The 19295-nt window shown below is 40.6% G+C and overlaps 1 protein-coding gene across 11 annotated transcripts in view; it reads right to left on the reverse strand.

Moving 5' to 3' along the window:
* The window catches only part of MICAL3 (microtubule associated monooxygenase, calponin and LIM domain containing 3), a 101210-nt gene that overhangs the window by 59009 nt on the left and 22906 nt on the right, over positions 1-19295 (reverse strand). For 8 of the 11 annotated variants that reach the window (XM_083858651.1, XM_083858649.1, XM_083858650.1 and 5 more), the window contains exons 17-23: positions 18918-19013; positions 16822-16878; positions 12282-12389; positions 9581-9688; positions 8762-8948; positions 5374-5462; positions 3743-3830 (exon numbers count right to left, since the gene is read on the reverse strand). In XM_083858651.1, the coding sequence (XP_083714777.1) occupies positions 3743-3830; positions 5374-5462; positions 8762-8948; positions 9581-9688; positions 12282-12389; positions 16822-16878; positions 18918-19013 (733 nt within the window). The remainder of the gene's footprint in view (positions 1-3742; positions 3831-5373; positions 5463-8761; positions 8949-9580; positions 9689-12281; positions 12390-16821; positions 16879-18917; positions 19014-19295) is intronic. The other 3 variants (XM_083858644.1, XM_083858653.1, XM_083858652.1) reach the window with 1 other exon arrangement.

Below are 19295 nucleotides of genomic sequence, written 5' to 3' on the forward strand. Positions count from 1 at the left end.
ACATGAGCCTGAAATGGGAAATATTTTACAACAAAACATTGCTGGCTAACATCGCCCCAAGGAGCACATCATAAAGCTGATTAGGGGTAAAGACTGTTCCAAGTCCATCTGTCAAGAAAGAGCTGAAAATTCAGAAATATTCTTACAGACCTTTAGAACAAACAGAAGAACAGCATTTGCATTAAAAGCACATTAAAACCATATAAAGTACTGTAAATAATATTAAAAAAAAAAAAATCCAAGACACAGCAGTTACAGATTATCAAAGGGAGAGACAGTTGAAAAGCAAAAGTTTTTTGTTCGCTTGTTTGTTGTTTTTTTCCTTGGCAACAGCAGCGTTTTGGCACAAAGGCAAATGCAGAAGATAGAGAAAAACAGACAAGGTACAGAGAAAGTTACAGAATCTACAAGCATGCCACAGTTCAGAGGGACCAAAAGCACAGTGAGAGCTGCCCCCAACTCCCTTTTCCCAGAGAGAATGGCAGCCACTCCCCAAAAGCTTGTTGCCACTCCCCAAAAGCTTGTTGCCACTCCCCAAAGCTTGTTGCCACTCCCCACCCTGAAGGCTTCCAGAAGCCACTTTGGCCATAACTCCCCCTGTGAGCAGCAGGGCAGAAGCCGCACGGGCTCTCTGCAAATCCCTCCCAAAGAAGGGCGATTCCAGCTGACAGCTGAACAAACCTCAACGTGCTGATCACAGACTGTGCCCTGCAACCATCAATGTGCAACGGACACCCAGAACTCACTAAATGCCAACCAGGACTGTGGCCACCCAGGCAGGGACTGACACCTTTAGCAAAGTTAATCCATGCCAAACAGGTTAGTGACAGCACAAGAGATGGTCACTATCTCACCTCACCTGGCTAAACCTCCTGAAGGCTGTTTAGTGGTTGAATATATTTTAAGCATTAAGCTGGCTAAAAAAGGGTTTGGTGGTACAGCAAAGGGAACAGTGAATACAGGGAGAAAACCCATGCAATTTACATCCATTTGGGATTTCATGACAACTAATAAAAAGGAGGTGACCAACATGAGCATCATGATCATCATCACCTTGCAGGAGCATAAAGCTCCCTGAAAGCAGCACTTTTGGTAACTCAGGGCTGAATTTCTCTCTCAGGTATAAAGTTTAAAAATGGCTCCCTTTTTATACATTCCACAGTGGATGTTAGTGTTGTACACCTTTGTCCTCTAAACTATCTTTACACCTCCACCAAATATGAAACCTGAGCATGTTACACACTTTCCTGCTTTGTCTTAATCCTTTTAGAGGCAACTAACTCTGCACCAAGATCTACCTCACTGCTGAGAATTAGCTCAGACCTCAGGGCCTGAAATTGCTATTGCCAAATTCCATTTGGTGGTCTTGCCTTAAAGGAAGTAAAGCACTTTCAGAGGTGTGACCTGTACTAGGTGAGTGGCCAGATGGATGAAGTGGAGATCAGGAAACAGAGCTCTACCTCTGTCTTCATCTCACACAGGTATTTGTCTAGTCTACAGTGAAAGCTTGCAAGAAAGCAAATAGACAAATGATTTAAATTCAGCAGTTACACTGAGATGTAACCTTACAGATTCCTTTTGATTATTTAGGAATAATACAGTGTTCTTCCAATGTATAGGTAATCTTGGTAGTACAAAAAGGTTTGTTTTTTCAAACCATAAATAACTGTAAAACCCATCACAGGTTCCCAGACCTAGCTGGAATGGGAGCTGAAGGTAACTTGTTTTTCAAGTACATTCCATTTAGCTTCCTCTTGCTTCTTAACCATTGCTAAATCAGTAGTTCCAAGATTTAAGCAAATCATACTGCACAAAGGAAAGGAAATTCAGCCACTAATGGTATTTTTTTAGCACAACAGAGGCACTGCTCACCTCTCCTACCACTGAATGTCCTTCTGCCATGCACATACAACAAACCCCCTGCCTGAAAGGTGACCCAGCTGAGCTGAGCAAGTCCTAATGCACTTTGGGCACTGCAAGGGGCAAAGCTTTAAAAGGTCCTGAAAGCTCTAAACATTATGCTACAGTTACACACTGCTTTAAAAAAGCAGAAGGCAAACAGAAGGAGCCCTAGATTTCAAGTTTTGCCATTAGACAAAATGGTGTCTGTTCCACCTTACTCCTTTAGTGCTGCTACAGGATTGTGCCACCACTACAGAAGGAGATATCTGATTTATAGTGATTTTTATCAGATTTATAGAAGTTTATCACAAACTATGCCCTACTGTTTGCTCACAGTTAGCCATAAACTAATTGATAAATGTAATTAAAATCTCCTCCTTCCAATTCTCATCACCTACAGCTTCACTCCACAAAACCCCTTTAGGTTCACATCAGTTGCCCTGTGCATCAATAAATATTTTTTTTTATTCATCTTTAAGAATATGCTCCAAGCTACAGAAAAATAAAGTTTTTTCACTTTCAGAGAAAGCAGTTTTAAATCTATTCAGTTATGCAAAAAATGCTGTAGCTCACTCATCTGTCCACAGCATTTTGCAAATATTCTTCCCTCCTCTTTTCTTCCTTTTGCCATATGAAAGAAGAAGAAATCTTGAAAGTAACTACACTCCAAGAATCAACACTCTAAGAATAAATTTCTTTTAGGTTGCATTCAGTTATAATCTTAGAAACAATTCTACAATAATATAAGTCAAAGAATACCATGATTTTTATCTGCTCCTGTGTTGTTAAGGTCTTCTCAACTGGCACTATGAAAATATTCTTTTCTCCAAGTATTGCTCTAAGTACATTCCCTTTCTAAAAGCAGCTGATTTAGCTTATCCACAGTCTTCTGGTACAAATACCAGAAATTAATATTTCTACCTTTTTCTGACATCACAAAACGAGCACTTGGGGGCTGGGCAAACGAGCATTTGTAGCACAGACACTTCTCTTGGTGTTAGAAGGAATTAGAATTTCAAGTTAAAAGGGAAAACTCCATCACAGTAATAAGACACAGGCATTCACCACCCCATTCCCAAAGCCACGGGCAGGAGCAGCACAGATGCTGGCAGAGGGAAATGCACCATGACCTGCCAACACCACGAAATTCCAGGGGTTTGAGGAATCCAATCCCATCAGCTGTCAGACACCCAGAGTTCCAAAGGAGACACAATCCAAAGATAATGAGATCTTCCCCATTCAAGTACCAGATCAATAAAGAGAAGCTTGGGAGAAGGAGAAACCACACCCAGAATTCAGGAAAACACAGAAATCCAGTTTGAGCTATTCCAGTGTTTCGGCAAAACTTTTAATTTCACTGACATTGAGCTGCATACACATTACAGGGCTGACTCAGAGGAGACCCTCAACTGAGCATCTGTGTTTTCCTGGAATTCTTCCAAATAACGTCCTTGAAAGAACCGAGAACATCTAGGCCCCAAAGCCACAGTGCAAAATAATATATTGTGATTTCCACGTAACACACACAAAAAATTCACATGGCACCGCAAAGAAAAAACAACCAAAGGAGTTACACAGCTCCGAGTCTGGTCACATCAATTCTCACTGGTCTGCCCACAGAACTCCCCTAGGATCTGCCCCAGAACTTCTGACTGGACATAGAGAAAGGGAACCCCAAAAGCCAGCAGCTGACACATGAAAAAGGAGTCCAGAGGGTTCTGGGTTAGGTGGTGGCCCATGGAGGAGAGCGTGCTGTGCAGGCGCTGGCTCACCACCCTAACTCTGCCCACGAGGCTGAGTGAGCACTGCACCACCCTGCCCAAGAAGGAAGCGGAGCTACCTGGGGCTCTCTCTGCTGAGGAGGGGAGGCTGTTGGCCCGTCCGTTCCCGTCGCTGGCCATGGCGTCCTGCGCGGCTCCTTTGGTGTCCTGCAAGAACAAGGAAAGGGAAATTCATGTGAAAATTGAAATGGCTGTGTGTACTCCATGCTTTGAGTTTTATCTTCCATGTATTTCAGGTTCTGTGGTGCCCAGGGGTGCAGCTCTGAGCTCACAGTCAGTGTCACTCAGCTCTGCACACAGCAGGGACACAAAACAAATCCTTTTCCTGCTGCACACCAAGGACAACTCTCAGGCCCAAAAGCACAAACAAGGCTGGGCTGGAGGGAGGAACAAGAAGGATGGGACCTCACAGCCTGGGGCTGGAATTGGACAATTAAACCCCAAGATGCAAATGAACCAAAACTTATAAAAATGCAAGACTTCATGACTACTTGTCCATTTTGTGACCATTCTTGGTCCACCTTGGCCCTGTCCTGCTCACGGTGTATCCTGGAGGCCTTCCAATAAATCTCTACTTTATTCTCCAGCTCTGTCCAGTCTCTGTTCCAGCTCAGCCTTCCCAAGGCATCATACCAAACATGCTGAGTTAGGAATTGAGATATCCCATGACCACCACATAAGGCAAGGTCTGGAAAAGCAGCATGTTCCTTCTCAATTTAAGGCTTTATTAAAGCTCTGAAAAACAAGCTGGATAGCCAAGAAAGTCAAAGCAGTAAGATTCCTGAAGTCTGCTCCTCTGGGAAATAAAACAGGTACCATTTTTAGTCTTTATTTTTGGCACATATTGGGATGGATCCATTATCCTTCCAAAAAGGAGTACAGCTTCAGCTTGTACTAATAAAACCTGAGAACCAGGCAGAAGGACAGGCACCACTGCTAGCACAAGGGAAAATATAATTTAAGGGAGAAGAGCAGTTTGCAAGGTTAACAGAACTTAAGAAACCAGCATGTAGCTTGCTCAGTGTATGCAAAAACACTGAAAAGGGGCTTGAGGAGAAAAATTAGGTGCCTTGGACTATAATGACAAAAGCTGAGGGACTTTTCTGCATTACACAGTGTTTTTTCATCCTATATTTACAGCACAAATACCTCTATTATGATAGTATAGGACAGGGAATGTTCTGTCTTTTCATGCAGGTTCCTGTAACACACAGTAGACTCTCAGAAATTAAAATGAAGGTGTGTGATCTTCACAGCTTTTGCAAGAGTGGTAGAACTTTATGTTTCAAAGGATATGCAAACAATTTGTTTCATTTTAAGTAAAACCATGGAGAAACAAAGCAAAACCAGAACTGGTTATTATTCATGGTTCATTTAGTGACATTATTCACTTCGTCTCGGCGTACAACGAGAAAGCATTTCAGCTGACAAGAAAAACAAATCAAAATTCTGTTTTGAACAGGACAGCACATCATTTTATAATAAGTACCATGAAAAGAGTAGTACTAAGTAGAGGAATTGTTTTTAAATAAGATTAATTAAACTGCAAGCTTCCATGATATATAAAGCAACTAAATGCACTCGGAGGTTTTCTACTTTCTGAAAAAAACCCAAACCATCACACACACTTCCTCAATGTTAAGAATTAAAATCTATTAACACAGCATGTTAGATGAAAATAATGAGTTACCTTTCCTGACAGAGGACCCACAGCTGGCCTCTTCCTCTGAGCATTACCAGAGACTCGGTAACAGTAGTGAGGTTTACAGTAGAATTTACCTGCAGATAAAACACAAATGGTGATCAGCAACAGGAACACAGGAATTTAGCACAATATAAATTGTCCATCTCATTGCAACATATTTTCTGCTGCCACTCCCGTTGCTCTCTCTAATTTCTTCCCTATATGCAGAGGCAAACACTGGCTGAAGTTTTAGCTGCAGCCCTGCTCTCTCCCCTTGTAACTAGCCTCCTTTCCATTGGGTGCCTGACAGCCATTTAGTTTAAAATCCTATCAAACACCAAAGCAAAGCTGTGAGGCTTGTGTGGTATCACATGCTAACAATGCGGCAGTGTGTGAGGAACAAAGAAATCATCACATGAAAAGCTGGCAGAAGCACTTTTGGAAAAAGCAAGAATGAATACAACCAGCAGAGGAAAGTGGGAGAGGACAGTGTTAACTCCCAAAGAACCATCTCTCAAAATGCACAGTGGCTGCTTGTAGAAAGGACAATGATTCGTTTTCACAAATAAGACCTTTTGTGATGCTGCTGGTTTTACTAACAGCCCAGAAGTCTAGAGAGGTTTTTCACTGGTATCTGAGCACTGTCAGGAAGACAAAGCAGCATTAGCAATGCCATCATGCAAATACTACTGGTACTAATAAAAGCAGCAAACTGATGCCTCATAATTATCTTCCACTGTACCTTTGTCAGTGTATCCTGCCTGGAATTTGCAGCCCATAGCACTCTCCACTGCTCCATTCCTAGAGCATTGCAAATGCATTCCCAACACATATTCTGACCTCAGCCTCTTCCTATAGTTTCTCTGTGTTGGTATTTGCAAAATGCTTTGTGATAGAAAAGTGACAAGCTTTTCTATCTAGAAATCTTGACTTCAGTAAGTATTTCTTAATATTTACTCTCACCAAAACCTGCTTTTTGAGATTGTCTGAAACGAGCAACAACTGAAAAGCTCTAACATAAAAATTGTCAGACTCTGAAGCCTAAAAGCAGACACTGACTGCAAAAAGCTGCAGAAAGCCTGTCAGCCCAAACAGCCAGATGAACAGCAACAGCGTGTGTATAGCTCTGTTTTGTTTTTTTCCTTTCAAAGAAAACCCAGAATGAAATACAAGCTACATTTTCACAATCATTCCAGTAGATAGGATACCACAGATTTCTGTTTGGCCACATCTGCTTCTTACACACACATACAAATGTTAGGCATGTAATATTTCAGAATTAATGGTATAAGCTTTGTGTTTGCTTCACTGAGAGCTATCTGGCCATAACTGCATGCTTGCAGAGGGAATCACTAAAAATCTGCTGGTAAAAACTGTTTCAGACCATCCAGCTGACAGAGGAGCTCAGTCTGTTACTGCTTAACAGACAGTCAGATACTTGTGTGTGCTCAAAATAACAGCAGTGTTCAAAAAATGCTTTCCCCCAACTCTGATTTTTGACAAAGACGTTATTTTTATATGTTGATTTCAAAATTACCACTGGCCCCTTTAAATTTGCATGCCAAGTCTGCCGACCTTCCTGCCAAGCAATAAAGGGGTTTCTATTCCTTACTGGGAGTCTGGTTTGATGATTCTAAGTTTCCTCAACTCTTCACGACCCAGCAAGTCCATTACTTAAAGTCATTATATAATGCATTTTGATTACACAATTTTAGTTCTTTTTGCCCCTTAAACCAGATGGTGTTTCCACAGCCATTTTTCTACCTAGTATATACTAAAAGATTCTTCTTAGTTCACAGAGTGGGTACCCATCAATTTCAATCTGCAATAGAATATCTTGGAGTGTCATCCTGTGTCATCAATTTAAAATATTTATTTCATCTTTGCCTCAGTGGGGAAAACTATTGGTATTAACACTTTCTCCTGCTATTCTGTTTTCTACATTATCGTGTCTGAAATAGAACCCATTGCACTTTACTTGTCACTAGTTTTATACCATTTTGAGCTTATTTTCCCACTGAGATTGGATTAAAGATAGGCAGCTGTGTAAGAAAATAAATGCATACCTGCTGATGTGAATCAACATTTACCTGAAATACTTTCTGGTACATTTTCTTCAGAAAATCACTGCTCAAACAAAGATTGTAATACATAGCTACCCTTGCAAGGAGACCACTTTTCACAGGTGATGGATAATCTCAAATTATAACTTTCAATAGGCACATTTTGTTGATAAAGTGAATTTCACCTGCTGCCATACTGTCTAGACTTGTAGGGTATATCTAAAGCTTCCCTTAATTCTTAGCATGCTAGATGCTTTTAACTGAGGCATCAGCAAGTTTTGTAATCATATTCTTTCCTCCCTAGTCTATCAGATACAGAAAATGAATAGTTACTGAATCTTCAGTAACTTCTGCAACAACACTGACTTACCTCTATTCAACTTTGATGTTCCATTTTTTCAATATAAACAGAACTTAGCTTGTAATGACCTATTATCACAGCCCCTGATGATGAAGTTCTTATTTTATTACCTCTAAAGTAAACATAAGAGAGTTGGACAGTTGTGGTATCTTCAAGAAGAACAAGCTGACCACATTTCTTTCCAACTTGTTATTCTCTCTTAAGTGGTATTAAACACAGGAGTTTTATTTAAATGCTGTCAAATGCCTGTAAAGCTTTTTAAAGCCTCCAGTTATTATTTGTTTCCCTGCATTCTAGTAGTTAATGATGCCTTCAAGTTTTAGCTTTCATATTTTTCAGATTCTGTACTGCCTTAGTGTGTGACTCTGAACTTCATATAAAGTGTTAGCAAATTCTCCTCACAGTTCAGTCACACAAAACAATCCTTTTCCAGCCTGAGAACCAAAGACACCATTGCAGCTTCAGGCCCAAAAATTACAAACAACATCAAACTGAGGAGAGCAATCTGGGAGGATGAGACTTCATAACTTGAAGCTGTAATTGGACAGTTAAGCTCAATATGGAAATGGACCAAAACTTATAAAAGAGGGAAAACTCATGACTCAGAGTCCATCTTGGTTTGAGCCACGGCTGGGCTCTTGTACTACCCAAGGTGTACTCTTTGAAGCCCTTTTAATAAATATCTCCTTTATTTAATAAATACCTCCTTTATTTAATAAATACCTCCTTTATTCTTTTAACTCTGCCTAGCCTCTGTCCCAGGTATCCTCTCTAGGCATCATTACAGTGTTGCATTAATTCTTGTAAGTTTGGCTGTTCTGCTGTCACCATGACCTTGGCCATATGAAGGAAATCCATGAAGCCCCAACAGCTTGAGAGTGCATGTCTGTCACTCTCTTATAAAAAACCAATTTCTAAGTGCCAGAAGCTCTTCCAGGCCAGAGAAGAGTCCGGTGAGCCCCTCCCTTACCATCCTCGATGTCGTAGGCGTAGGAGGACAGGCGCAGGGTGGTGGCACAGTACTCGCACTTGAAGCAGCTGCGGTGGAAGAACTTGCCCTCGGCGCTCAGTCTCTCCATCACATAGACCCGCTTCCGGCAGAAGTAACACACGTCGCTGCCTCCCAGGTTCTGGGGGAACTCCTTCTTGAGCGAGCCCTGGGCACAAACAGGCATGGCTGAGTTGGTGTGTGGCCAGCCTTACCAAGATCACACACCGTGATTGGGTTTTCTTGTTGTTTATGTGGATACGGGAGCACCTGGATGCTGCTGTGGTTCTCAGACACAACTCGAGGTTTTAGCCAGGACACCAAAAACTAACCTTGTTGTCCAGGAAAAAGGCTCCTAGGATGCCATGCCTACATCTATCAGGAGTAAAACAAGTTCTGGGTTGATAAGTGGACACCAGTACTAATAATGATGACCCTGAAATCAGTGACTTAAGGAGGCATATGAAGAAAGGCAAAACCATTTTAGAGCACCCTCAAATAGCAATATTAGACCTACATTACCAAAACCAGTGTCTCCTCCAGAGAGCAGCAGTGCAAAAGTGTTATGAACACATTGTGCATAATGAATTGAGCAATCTTTGGACGCTGGCATTAGATTAAAATATTTGGCAAAGGAAACGAGGACAAGAGTGAGGGTGGATGGAGGAAGGGAAACAAAAATCTCTCACAAAGCTACAACAGGTTCTGTCAGCGGTGTAACAACTGGACACGCACAAAACTTGAGATCTACACGACATCTAATCACAAACACACATCATCATCTCTGGCACATCGTCTTACCAGTTCCTTCTTGTCTAGAAGGGTTTTGGGTTGCTCTTTCCTTTGAAGCTGATTGGCTATCTGCTCAGCCAATGAGCTCACTCCGCCTGTGTACATCTTTATGTACTTCTACCAGATGGGTTGAATAAAACAAGAGTGATGTGAGAAAAGAAAAAAAAAGAGTCAAATCAAAAAAAAAAACAAAAGCTAGAATGATGAGAGGGTTAGGTGGTGAAAAGGTGCAGAGAGGTCAAATCATGCCAAGACAGTGGACAATAAAAAGTGACAAGTAGTAATAGCAAAGCCAGTGTCATCAGAAATCACCAATACAGTCCAGGATCACCTGTAGGAATGGACAGGAAGGCTTGAATTTTGCATTTTTTAAGTGTTCCAGAAATACTATGATGATGAAGGGAACAGATCTTGTTTTCACCTGTGGGGTATTTTGTGCCTGGAAACTTGAGTATGGACACTTCTAAAAGATGAGGCTAAATACAGTTTAAGATCTTAGGCTGCAGGTAAAATTGACATCAGAAACAAAGATCTTTTAGAAGGCATGTTACCAAGCCTAACACAACATGCTGATTTACAACAGTATATTTATATACTTTGCACCTGGAAAGAATTAATTTACAGAGCATTTGCAGAGCAGGGAGAAGCCCTTAACTGAAGAACTCACAGTGATTCAAAAATATTAATTCTTTAAGTGCTAAAAATATACAAAGATTTATATGGAAAAAGATGGAAGAGCCTCATCCAATGCATTAAAGCCACACCTGCACACATCTGGAACATGTATTTGTTCAACCCTGAACACGGCTTTATGACATGGCTTTTCTCCATCGTGGGCACAGACTGACTCCTTAACTCTGGATATCTCAAAGCCCTGCGGTATTTTCAGCAGTCTGGGCAAGTTGGCTGTTACCTTAGATGGTACCAAATGAGTGTCTGCAAGCCAAGTTCAATCACTGCAGGAGCGGAGGAAGTGTTTTTCACAGGAAACACAACCGTTGGCAATAATTCCATGGTTAAGAAAATGAGGTGGTTACATCCATGTTAGCTCAGTCACACTGCAAACGCCACGGATTTGACTCAGAGCAGCAAAGGGCACGCCAAGCAACTTCCCTTTTCCAGACTAAGCAGCATTATGAATGTTTCTGGCTGGATCCTTAGCTAATACACGATCAGAGAACCACTCAGCTTCTAGCAAGTGTGAAATGCCAAGAATAACAAAAGGAAAGTTGTATCTTAAAACCCCCTTTACTTGTATAGTAGAACTTGCTTGAAGCACAGTAGTTACTTCCCACAACTAAGAGCTAATTTAATATGTGTGGTTATTAGCCTTTTAGGAACGTTTAAAACCTTCACAGGTTCAGACATGAGAACAGCAGGAAGTATCACAAAAACTAAATTCACCACAGAGTGGGTACTTCTTTGGGAAAAAAGATTATGAAAATGGAGTGCTCAGCTAGAGATTACTGCTGCTGTCACTACAATCCTAATTCCTTAAGCTCTTTGTCACAGTAATGAGGGGAGGGTTTATTTCTACCCAGGAAGAATTTATACCTGTCTACTGGTTCCATTCCAAAAGGTAGAGCACTTGCAGTATTTCTATATGCAAGAAATAACAAATTATTTGTCTTTCAGAGTTTCACAGGTTCCATGTGTTTCCAGGTTCTACATGCACATGAGCAGAGTTGCTTTTCAATGACACATAGCTTGTCAAATATTACATTTAAAATGGTGCTCACTTCTAAAATTTTCTCCATCATTGATTTTTAACTGGCAATCATAACAACTTGGCCAAGAGTTTTCCATTTCCTCTGAATGATCAGAGCCTTTGAGGCTTTTTAAGTTTTCTTAAAAGAAAAGATTAAGCATTTCCAGGGGAAAAACTTCCTTTTAGCTGAACCAGGTTTCCCCTGAGCAAATTTTGATTTGAAACCTTCAACTGCAGATCCTTCAGGATCTTTAAATTTCTACCAGAACATAAGAAGTTCCATGCTCAAAAAATAAATATGCTAAATATTAACTCACAGCACCTTGGCCTATTTGGTGTGAAAAATTTACTTGCTGGGTTTTTCATTTGGGGTTGTGTGTTTATTTGATTTGTTTTGCTTTTTTGCCTACATATCACATCTGGCTTAATTATGGGTATTCAGTGAAGCATTTTATCTTTCTTCCCATGGTCTTCAAGACATACAACGTTCTGCAACATTTTCAAAAATTTCAACATTTTCAAAAGGAGGTGAAGAACCTGCTCCAGCTGAGGTCAAATCAAGTTCCTGCTGTTTACATAGGACAACTGTAACTAGCTCAAATCCTTAGTGATTTTTCAAAAAGCCAAAGCACGTTTTTATTTCACACTCTCCATCAACCACATATGCATTCTGTTGTTTAGCCCAAAAACTCCAACGAAAGCAGCAAGCAAAACCAGAAAGCTTCACTGCAAAGCCAAAAGGACCATCAGTGCTCAAACCCTCTGGTTTGAGTGTGAGATGCACCACACACTTCTCAAGGACACCGAATGTTAAAAACATTTAGTTTCACACTGATTTATGGTGAGCTGTGCCGGGCACTGGCCACCTCTGGCTTCTCATTTGGGCATGAATAAGCTCAGAGATCCTGCAGGTGAAGCAGTGCCAGCCTGGCCGTGCCCCGTGGGGTGTCCTGGGCAAGCAAAGGCAGCTGAGTGCACCTGGAGTGCTCAGGTGAGGGCTACCTGTCGGAGAGAGTCGGAGGAGGGTGAGGAAGGGCGGTTGGAGGAGCGGAGGCTAAGGGAGAGCTCCCACTGGTCAACAAAGAATCGGCGAGACGGCTCGGTCTCAGGCTAAAACATAAAATAAACATCAGCACAATCATACCTGTTCTCTTCTAAGAGAGAAGAGAAAATTAATAAAAAAAACAACCAACCAACCCAGGCCTTTCTGGCTACCATCAACAATTTTTTAAAGACTCTTACAGGAAAACTTAAGAGAAAAATATCCTGTGTATCTTTATTTTCTCCCTAGTAAGGCAGAGCAGTTATTCTTAATTTGCTTTTTATTAGGTTTTACATTATTTAGGACCATTTGGAAGCAGTTACCTACTTCTACAGATGTCCAACCTCCTGTAACCCAACCAACTACACCACTGGCAAGGACTCCAAATCAATTTCCTCTGCTCCTTCTGTATCTCCCATTGTTCTCTATTACTGGCCCAAGGCACTAAGATCATCTTTCAGGCCATGTGAGATCTCCTCTACATTTTAACTGAATAAACCAAAAGTCTGCTCTCCTGGGGGACAGAAGAGAAAGAAGTTAGCTTGTATGTATTTCCAGTAATTATCAGCAAATTTCCAACCTAAAATTTACTGTAAGCAGATTAGAAACACTGAATCAAAAAAGAATGAATCAATATGATATAATTTGCTGATCTTGATTATCAAATGGCAAAGAATAAATCACAGACTGAGAACCTGCATCCTTCTGAAACTGGTTCCTCACAGGAGAACCCAAAATTTGGTCTTCTAACACACCCTTGTCATTATCTCTATGGAGGATTATGCTCATGTCCCAGGAAATACTTCATCTAAATAGGAAAAAAATTGAAGGTTGGGAGTATCAGACAAACAGCACTGGAAGAAATTGTGCATTCCTAAAAATTATAGTCTGGAAAGAAAAAAAATATGCACATTACGAATAACTGGCTTTCTTTGAAAAATAAATTATGGTTTTAGTTATAATAAGGAAAACAAAATGTCATGTAACTGCATGACCCATGAAAATAGCTACTTCTTAGCCTATTCTGACTTGGAATAGGCTAACCTCAAGATTAAATTTACTGAGCAAAATGCAAAAGAGCTTGGCTTTCACAATTTCCCCAAATTTATGGAAATATAATTGCTCATACAAAAATGTTCTGTACATCAACATTTTATCAAGTTTCTTCTCTGAAAATGTCTTACTTTGCTAAGCTTTCTCTCTCTTAGTATTTTTCTTGTTTTCTTCCCTTAAATCCCACATCATAATCCATCATTGCTTGCAGTGTTCCAACATCTGTTTCCTTTTTCCTCTCTGCTCTACCCACTTTATGCTTTCCTCTACTTTGTGTTCTCAGTCTCTCTTCCTTTTCAATTCTGCACGATACAGAAATTTGACGATTTCAAAAATAATTTCTATCTTTGCATGGCAATGCTGTCATCTTTTACAGCCTCAGAAGGAGCTTAAAATTTGCTAGAGAACACAACAAAAGGTAGAAGTAATGTATTTTAGTCTAGATCTTCATTTCTGGTCATCATTTTAAATGAATAAGGAAATGCACATGAGCATTGTGGACCTCAATTGAGATATTAAATCATGGCATCCATTAACAAAGAGGTGTTATTATATTTAAAGTAGTCTTCTTATTCAGAGCTTGTCCCCAAAATTTCAAATCTAGCCAAAGGTTTGCTGCTTCTTCTTGGAGAGTATCAGAAAAAGATGGCATCCCAAAAAAGCCCCAGCAATGGGAAGTGACCTAGATGTCACAAAATTCTTTTTAGTAGGGCTTGAAAAAGTTCTGGGATTGTTTATGCTCCAGCTCAAGAGGACAGCTTGATTTGGGATGGTTAACGCAAAACAGTATGTTATGAAAAAACAAAATCACTTCTGTAGATGGTGCTTTCCAAAAAAGCACTCTGCAGTTTGCCAAGCACTGCTGAAGATAACTGAAAACAGAGAGCAACCAAAGAAAACCACAGCTCAAACTGGCATGCTCCCATAGCCCAAAGACAACAGACTGGAGGGAAAATGAAGCACAAAACCAAACCAAAACAAAAAGTGTACACTGGAATCAAAGACAATCTGCACAAACTGGCAGCTCTACCATTGGAAACAACTGCACAGGAAGGATGGACACAAGAGGAATACTACAGAGCCAGGAACTAAGCTTGGAAAATGTGAATATTCTTGCTTCCAGAAGCAAGTAAAATTTGTGAGGGACTGACTGCTAAATGACCACTGTGAGATGACTTGATCCAGAGCCCAGCTGGTTTTCAGCATTTCCTCTGAAGTTCAGAAGCTGCTTTTTACTTCATTGTTCATATTTTGTTTTGAGGAACAGAAAGGGTCACTCACCAAACCAGGAGACAGCTAAGAAACGGCAAGTCAAATAAAGACACTGCACAAAACAGTCTTGAGAGTCATTTTAACCACATAACTGTAGAGCGGTGCTCATTATATTTTGGTGATTTTTTTTTTTTTTTTTCTCTCTCTGACCCAAGATTTCACCTGTCCCATGAACCCCACAGTGCTGCAGGACTCCAGCCAGGCAGGGCAGTATTCACCTGATGCCTCAGTGCACGTCTGGACTCCAGCAGGGCAGCCAGCTGACATGCCCTCTGCTCAACACTCATGGGTACTCGGTCATGACAAAACAAACGAGGAGATCTCTGCGAGACGAGGAAGGGAGGCAGGGGGTAAAAACAAACCAGCACAAAAAGGGAGACACACCAAAATGTCAGCCAAAAGGTATGACAACCACATGCAGAACAGTAACAAAAGCTCTCATGTGAAAACTGGGGTGTTTTTTTTCCCCCCAATATCTACTTTTCTAACAAAGTGCTGCATTTTGACCCTCATGGGTAAGAAAAAATGGTTGAATTAATTGTTATTCACAATTCTTCCTAGGACTGCTGCAGCCAAAATCAAACAAGCATGTAGCCTCTCTATCTGGCATTACCATCAAAAAATAAATTTAAAATGTGGCTTTATCATGCACAAAGAGCCTTATTTGTCAGTTTATTTCCCCATAGTTTTCCATTTTCAAGGATTTCCTTCAAATATCTCAACTTGTATTTGTTTCTTAGATTTTGTGTACAGAAACACATTTTAGGGTAACGTACTTCAGTTCTCATAAAGAACAAATTAATTTCTTAAAGATGGTGGTATATGCAAAGTAAATACTCCACATGCCAAAAAGAGCACGTTTAATGAGCCTGTCTAAATAAAGCAAAGAGCAGCAAAATCAAATACTCACAGAAGCTGCCAGTTTCACTTATGTAATTTCAGTGTCCTACTTGTTCTCATTGCACTGCCATGTCAATACACCCCAGGCACAATTTTTGACACCTCTGCTATTCTGGTCTTTCATATCAATGTTCCTAAACTGTTTTGTGGGTGCACTTAGTGACATGAAAAAAGACCTGGCAGGTGGCCTGCTGTATAAGGCAGGACTGTCACTGCAGCATCACAGAGTCTTCAGCTAATTTGTTTGTAGAGTACAAAAGTAAATGGACCAGGAACTACAAACATTGCATCAAGAAATCTGAGGCTTGATCTGTCCAGAATGCCAAGGTGCTGTTCTGTATTACTAATTGTCCTCCAGTGCAGAACAGAAAATTGGGGTCACACCCAGTTTACAAGAAACACTTCTCCCATTCAGATGCATTTAATAATATTCTCTATTTTCAAGCTGCTTTCTGTTCCACCTACTCCTTCCTACCAGATCATTTTCACTAAAACTGGGGCCTGTTATGAAGCTGTGGGCTTCTGTGTCATTGCAGACACGTGTATTCATTTTCTACTGCCTGTCAGAAAACATTCGGCCCACAAGAGGCTTTTGTTAGAACACATTCTGGAAGTTGCAACAGTTTTATTGCTGGCTCCCATTTATGACTTAATTCATTCAAAGCCTGTACTGGAATGTCAATTAATTTGTCAATATGAATTTAAATCAACCGGTCCTTTTGAGTGCCTATCTTTTCTTTTCCCATGCTTCTGTATAATACTGAGCCATTCAGGCAGGCTGTTGAATATTTCATTGTTAAGAAGGCTTCAAAGCCTCTACACTAAATAATGTCTCATCATTTTTCCTTTTACTTTGGCCTGTGGGAGGCAAGATGGAATGCCAGTTGTTTAACCACCCAGAAAGCAAGCGGTGAACACAATGCAACCATGTTTGCATGAATTAGCACAAAACATAACTCCTCTTGTCCTGCTACAGCCACAGCATACTTCACTAAAGAGGTGTAAGAGGAAGAGAAGAAGGAGAAGAGCTCAAGTGCTCGACCTAGGGCAAAATAAAAGCACACAGCAAACTGTTGATGAAGGCTTGTTATGCGTTTACGTGGGTATCACACAGGAAAGGATGGCTCCTGCCTGACTCTCAGCAGTTCCAGCGTGTTAACAGCAGCATTAGGATGAGTGTGCTTCACCACCCCCTGGATCTGACCTCTGTATTGCACACATCCACCACAGCTTTGTGCCATCAGCACCCATGCCATTGGTTCATGCTCTTTTTACCCTTTCCTGTCTGGGATTCTGCTCCCCGCGATAGCCGGCACCAGGTTCCCTGAATCTCTGCAGGCAACAAATAATGAGCTTAAAAACAATCACAGACCAACTTCCTCATCAGAACACACTTTATCTGATTTTTCTTATGATGCAGGCAGAAAAGAAGCCATAGCAAGAGCAGAAGTTTATTAAGAATATTCTAAACCTGGCAATAACAAGTTGGCTCCTGAAGGGAATTTTTAAAAAAAGTAATATAAATATATAAGTCAATAAACAACAACACAGCACCACAGTGTAATCAAATTAATGCAGTAAAGATGGTAAGACACTCAGTATAACCCATACTGTGATGTTAGTTCAGAGGAAGGAGATGGAAAGTTTAAAAGAAGTGGCAGAATAAATGCAGTACAAGAGCAGAATTAAAGGCTTTAAAAGACATCAGTGTAACAAGGATATAGATCCATCTGACTTGCTATGAGGCCTGAGCCAAGACAATTTCAGGGGGAAAAAAAATTGTTCCTAAGGAAAAAGAATATCTCCAAAAGCAGATTACTCAACTGAGTCTAACATCAGTTCTGTAGGACAGAGGGTAAAAATTCCTGAGTTAAAAGAAGGAGGAATTCTGTAGGACACGAGATAGAAAATGGTCAAATACACTTGGCAGTGGCTTTCATGACTGAGCTAGGCAACCAAAAAGACACAGGACAAACAAACACTTGGAGAGGTGACAGAAGAAAATATAGAGCTACCAGATCCTTAGTGAGTGAAAACAAATTTATCTACATGGAAAATGAATCCCACACTATAAATTACAAAGTAAACCTCAGTATTTAACTGCCTTAGTTTCTATATCTGTAAGGTTGGGGAAAACCTTTCTTCTTTCATAAAATGTATCCAACAAAATTTTTAAAGGATTTTGACAGGAGAAAGGCAGCTAGTTATGACATCATCTGATAACATTTCACTGCAGTTTAATGCAGGTTTTGCTAATGAAAAGGGCTTTCCTAGATGTCCTCTCCTGCCTCCTTCCTGAAAAGTCTGCTGTTCACAGTGTGGCAGAAAAACAACCCCTTTTTTGTTAGGACAATTTCAAATGGGATCAGTAGGCAGAGTTGATCTATCCTGCAGATGCAGACACCACAGAGGCAGCAAAGAATGTGTGTCCTGGAGGCTGACAATAATTACACCAGATAAACTGCAGCATGTAATTAAAATTTGAGAAATCACAGCAATAAGGCAAGTCCAACTTTCTGCCAAAGCACAAAGCTTGTCTGCTCTGCTCCTCCACAGTTTATAGGCAAACAGGAGCTCAGCAAAGAAACATGCTCCATCTCAGGGGAAATTCATTTGTACAATCTTTATGTGAAGTTATGACAGCTCTATGGAACTGCAGCTGCCTTTTCAGGACCTCTAGTTCAGGACTGATCAAGAAGTGGATTTGAAAGCAGGAAAACAAAACAAATCATTTAAAAGGATACAACTCAAAGAAGCACAATGACAATATACAAGAAGACAGAGATAGAAGGATTTCAGGTGATATCTAAGTGGGACAACAAATACATGGGCACAAACACCTGGATGCACATTTATATACTGTGCTCAGAACAGCTCCCACTGCTCCAGGTTCAAAGTCAGACACATTGAAACAAAAGCCTGGTGTGGGAGAAACAGAAGGACCACAGTGGACATGTGCAGGCCACTACAACACTCAAAACACACTTCAGATAAGCAATCCTAAAAAAGTTACACGGATATAAGGGCAAATTTTCAGTCACACCTATTTAAATGGAGAGTGGAGATAGAACAAAATTTAATTTTCTTTCCCTGCATTACTCCAAGCATTTAATTTCTACTTTGCTGCATCTCCAAATTGAGAAAGGCTACTGTAATAAAATTTTGCCTACAGCAAAATCTCAGTCTCTAGTGGAGACTTTTCATGCTTCCAGTGAGTTAATGCCGCCCTATCTTCCTAATCTAAGAAGCTGAGAATCACCTCAGCACCTGAAAGAAAGAAAATTGGAAATGTGTTTGTAAATAAGCTATTTGGTAACTGATTGTGCAAGCAGCAATGGAGAGAAAGGGACAGAGCATGCAGAGGGAATCACCTGCTGCCTGGAATACGATGGAGAGGAAGATGGAGTGGAAGAAGAAAGCATGATCACTTTTTTGGGGCAGGTCCGAGAACGTTCCTTATGCCTCATCTTTTTTTTTTTAACAGAAAAAGAAAAAAAATAAATCATAATAATGGTAGAAAAGAGGTAACATTACCAATGGTTTGGTGAGACAGGTCAGAATGCATGAACTGAGACCATGATCCTCAGCTCAAATGAGCTGAAGCCACAGTTTATCTGAAGCTGAGAGACCCCAGTTTTTACCCAGAGCCACAGGATCACATTTGACAGTCAGTGAACACAGACTTGTGTCAATCAGTTAAACTTGTATCAATTAAACCAACAGCTTTTGAGTCAAGTTCCTACAATCAG

This window comes from Zosterops lateralis, assembly GCF_965231275.1.
Source record: "Zosterops lateralis genome assembly, chromosome: 4".
NCBI lineage: Eukaryota > Metazoa > Chordata > Aves > Passeriformes > Zosteropidae > Zosterops > Zosterops lateralis.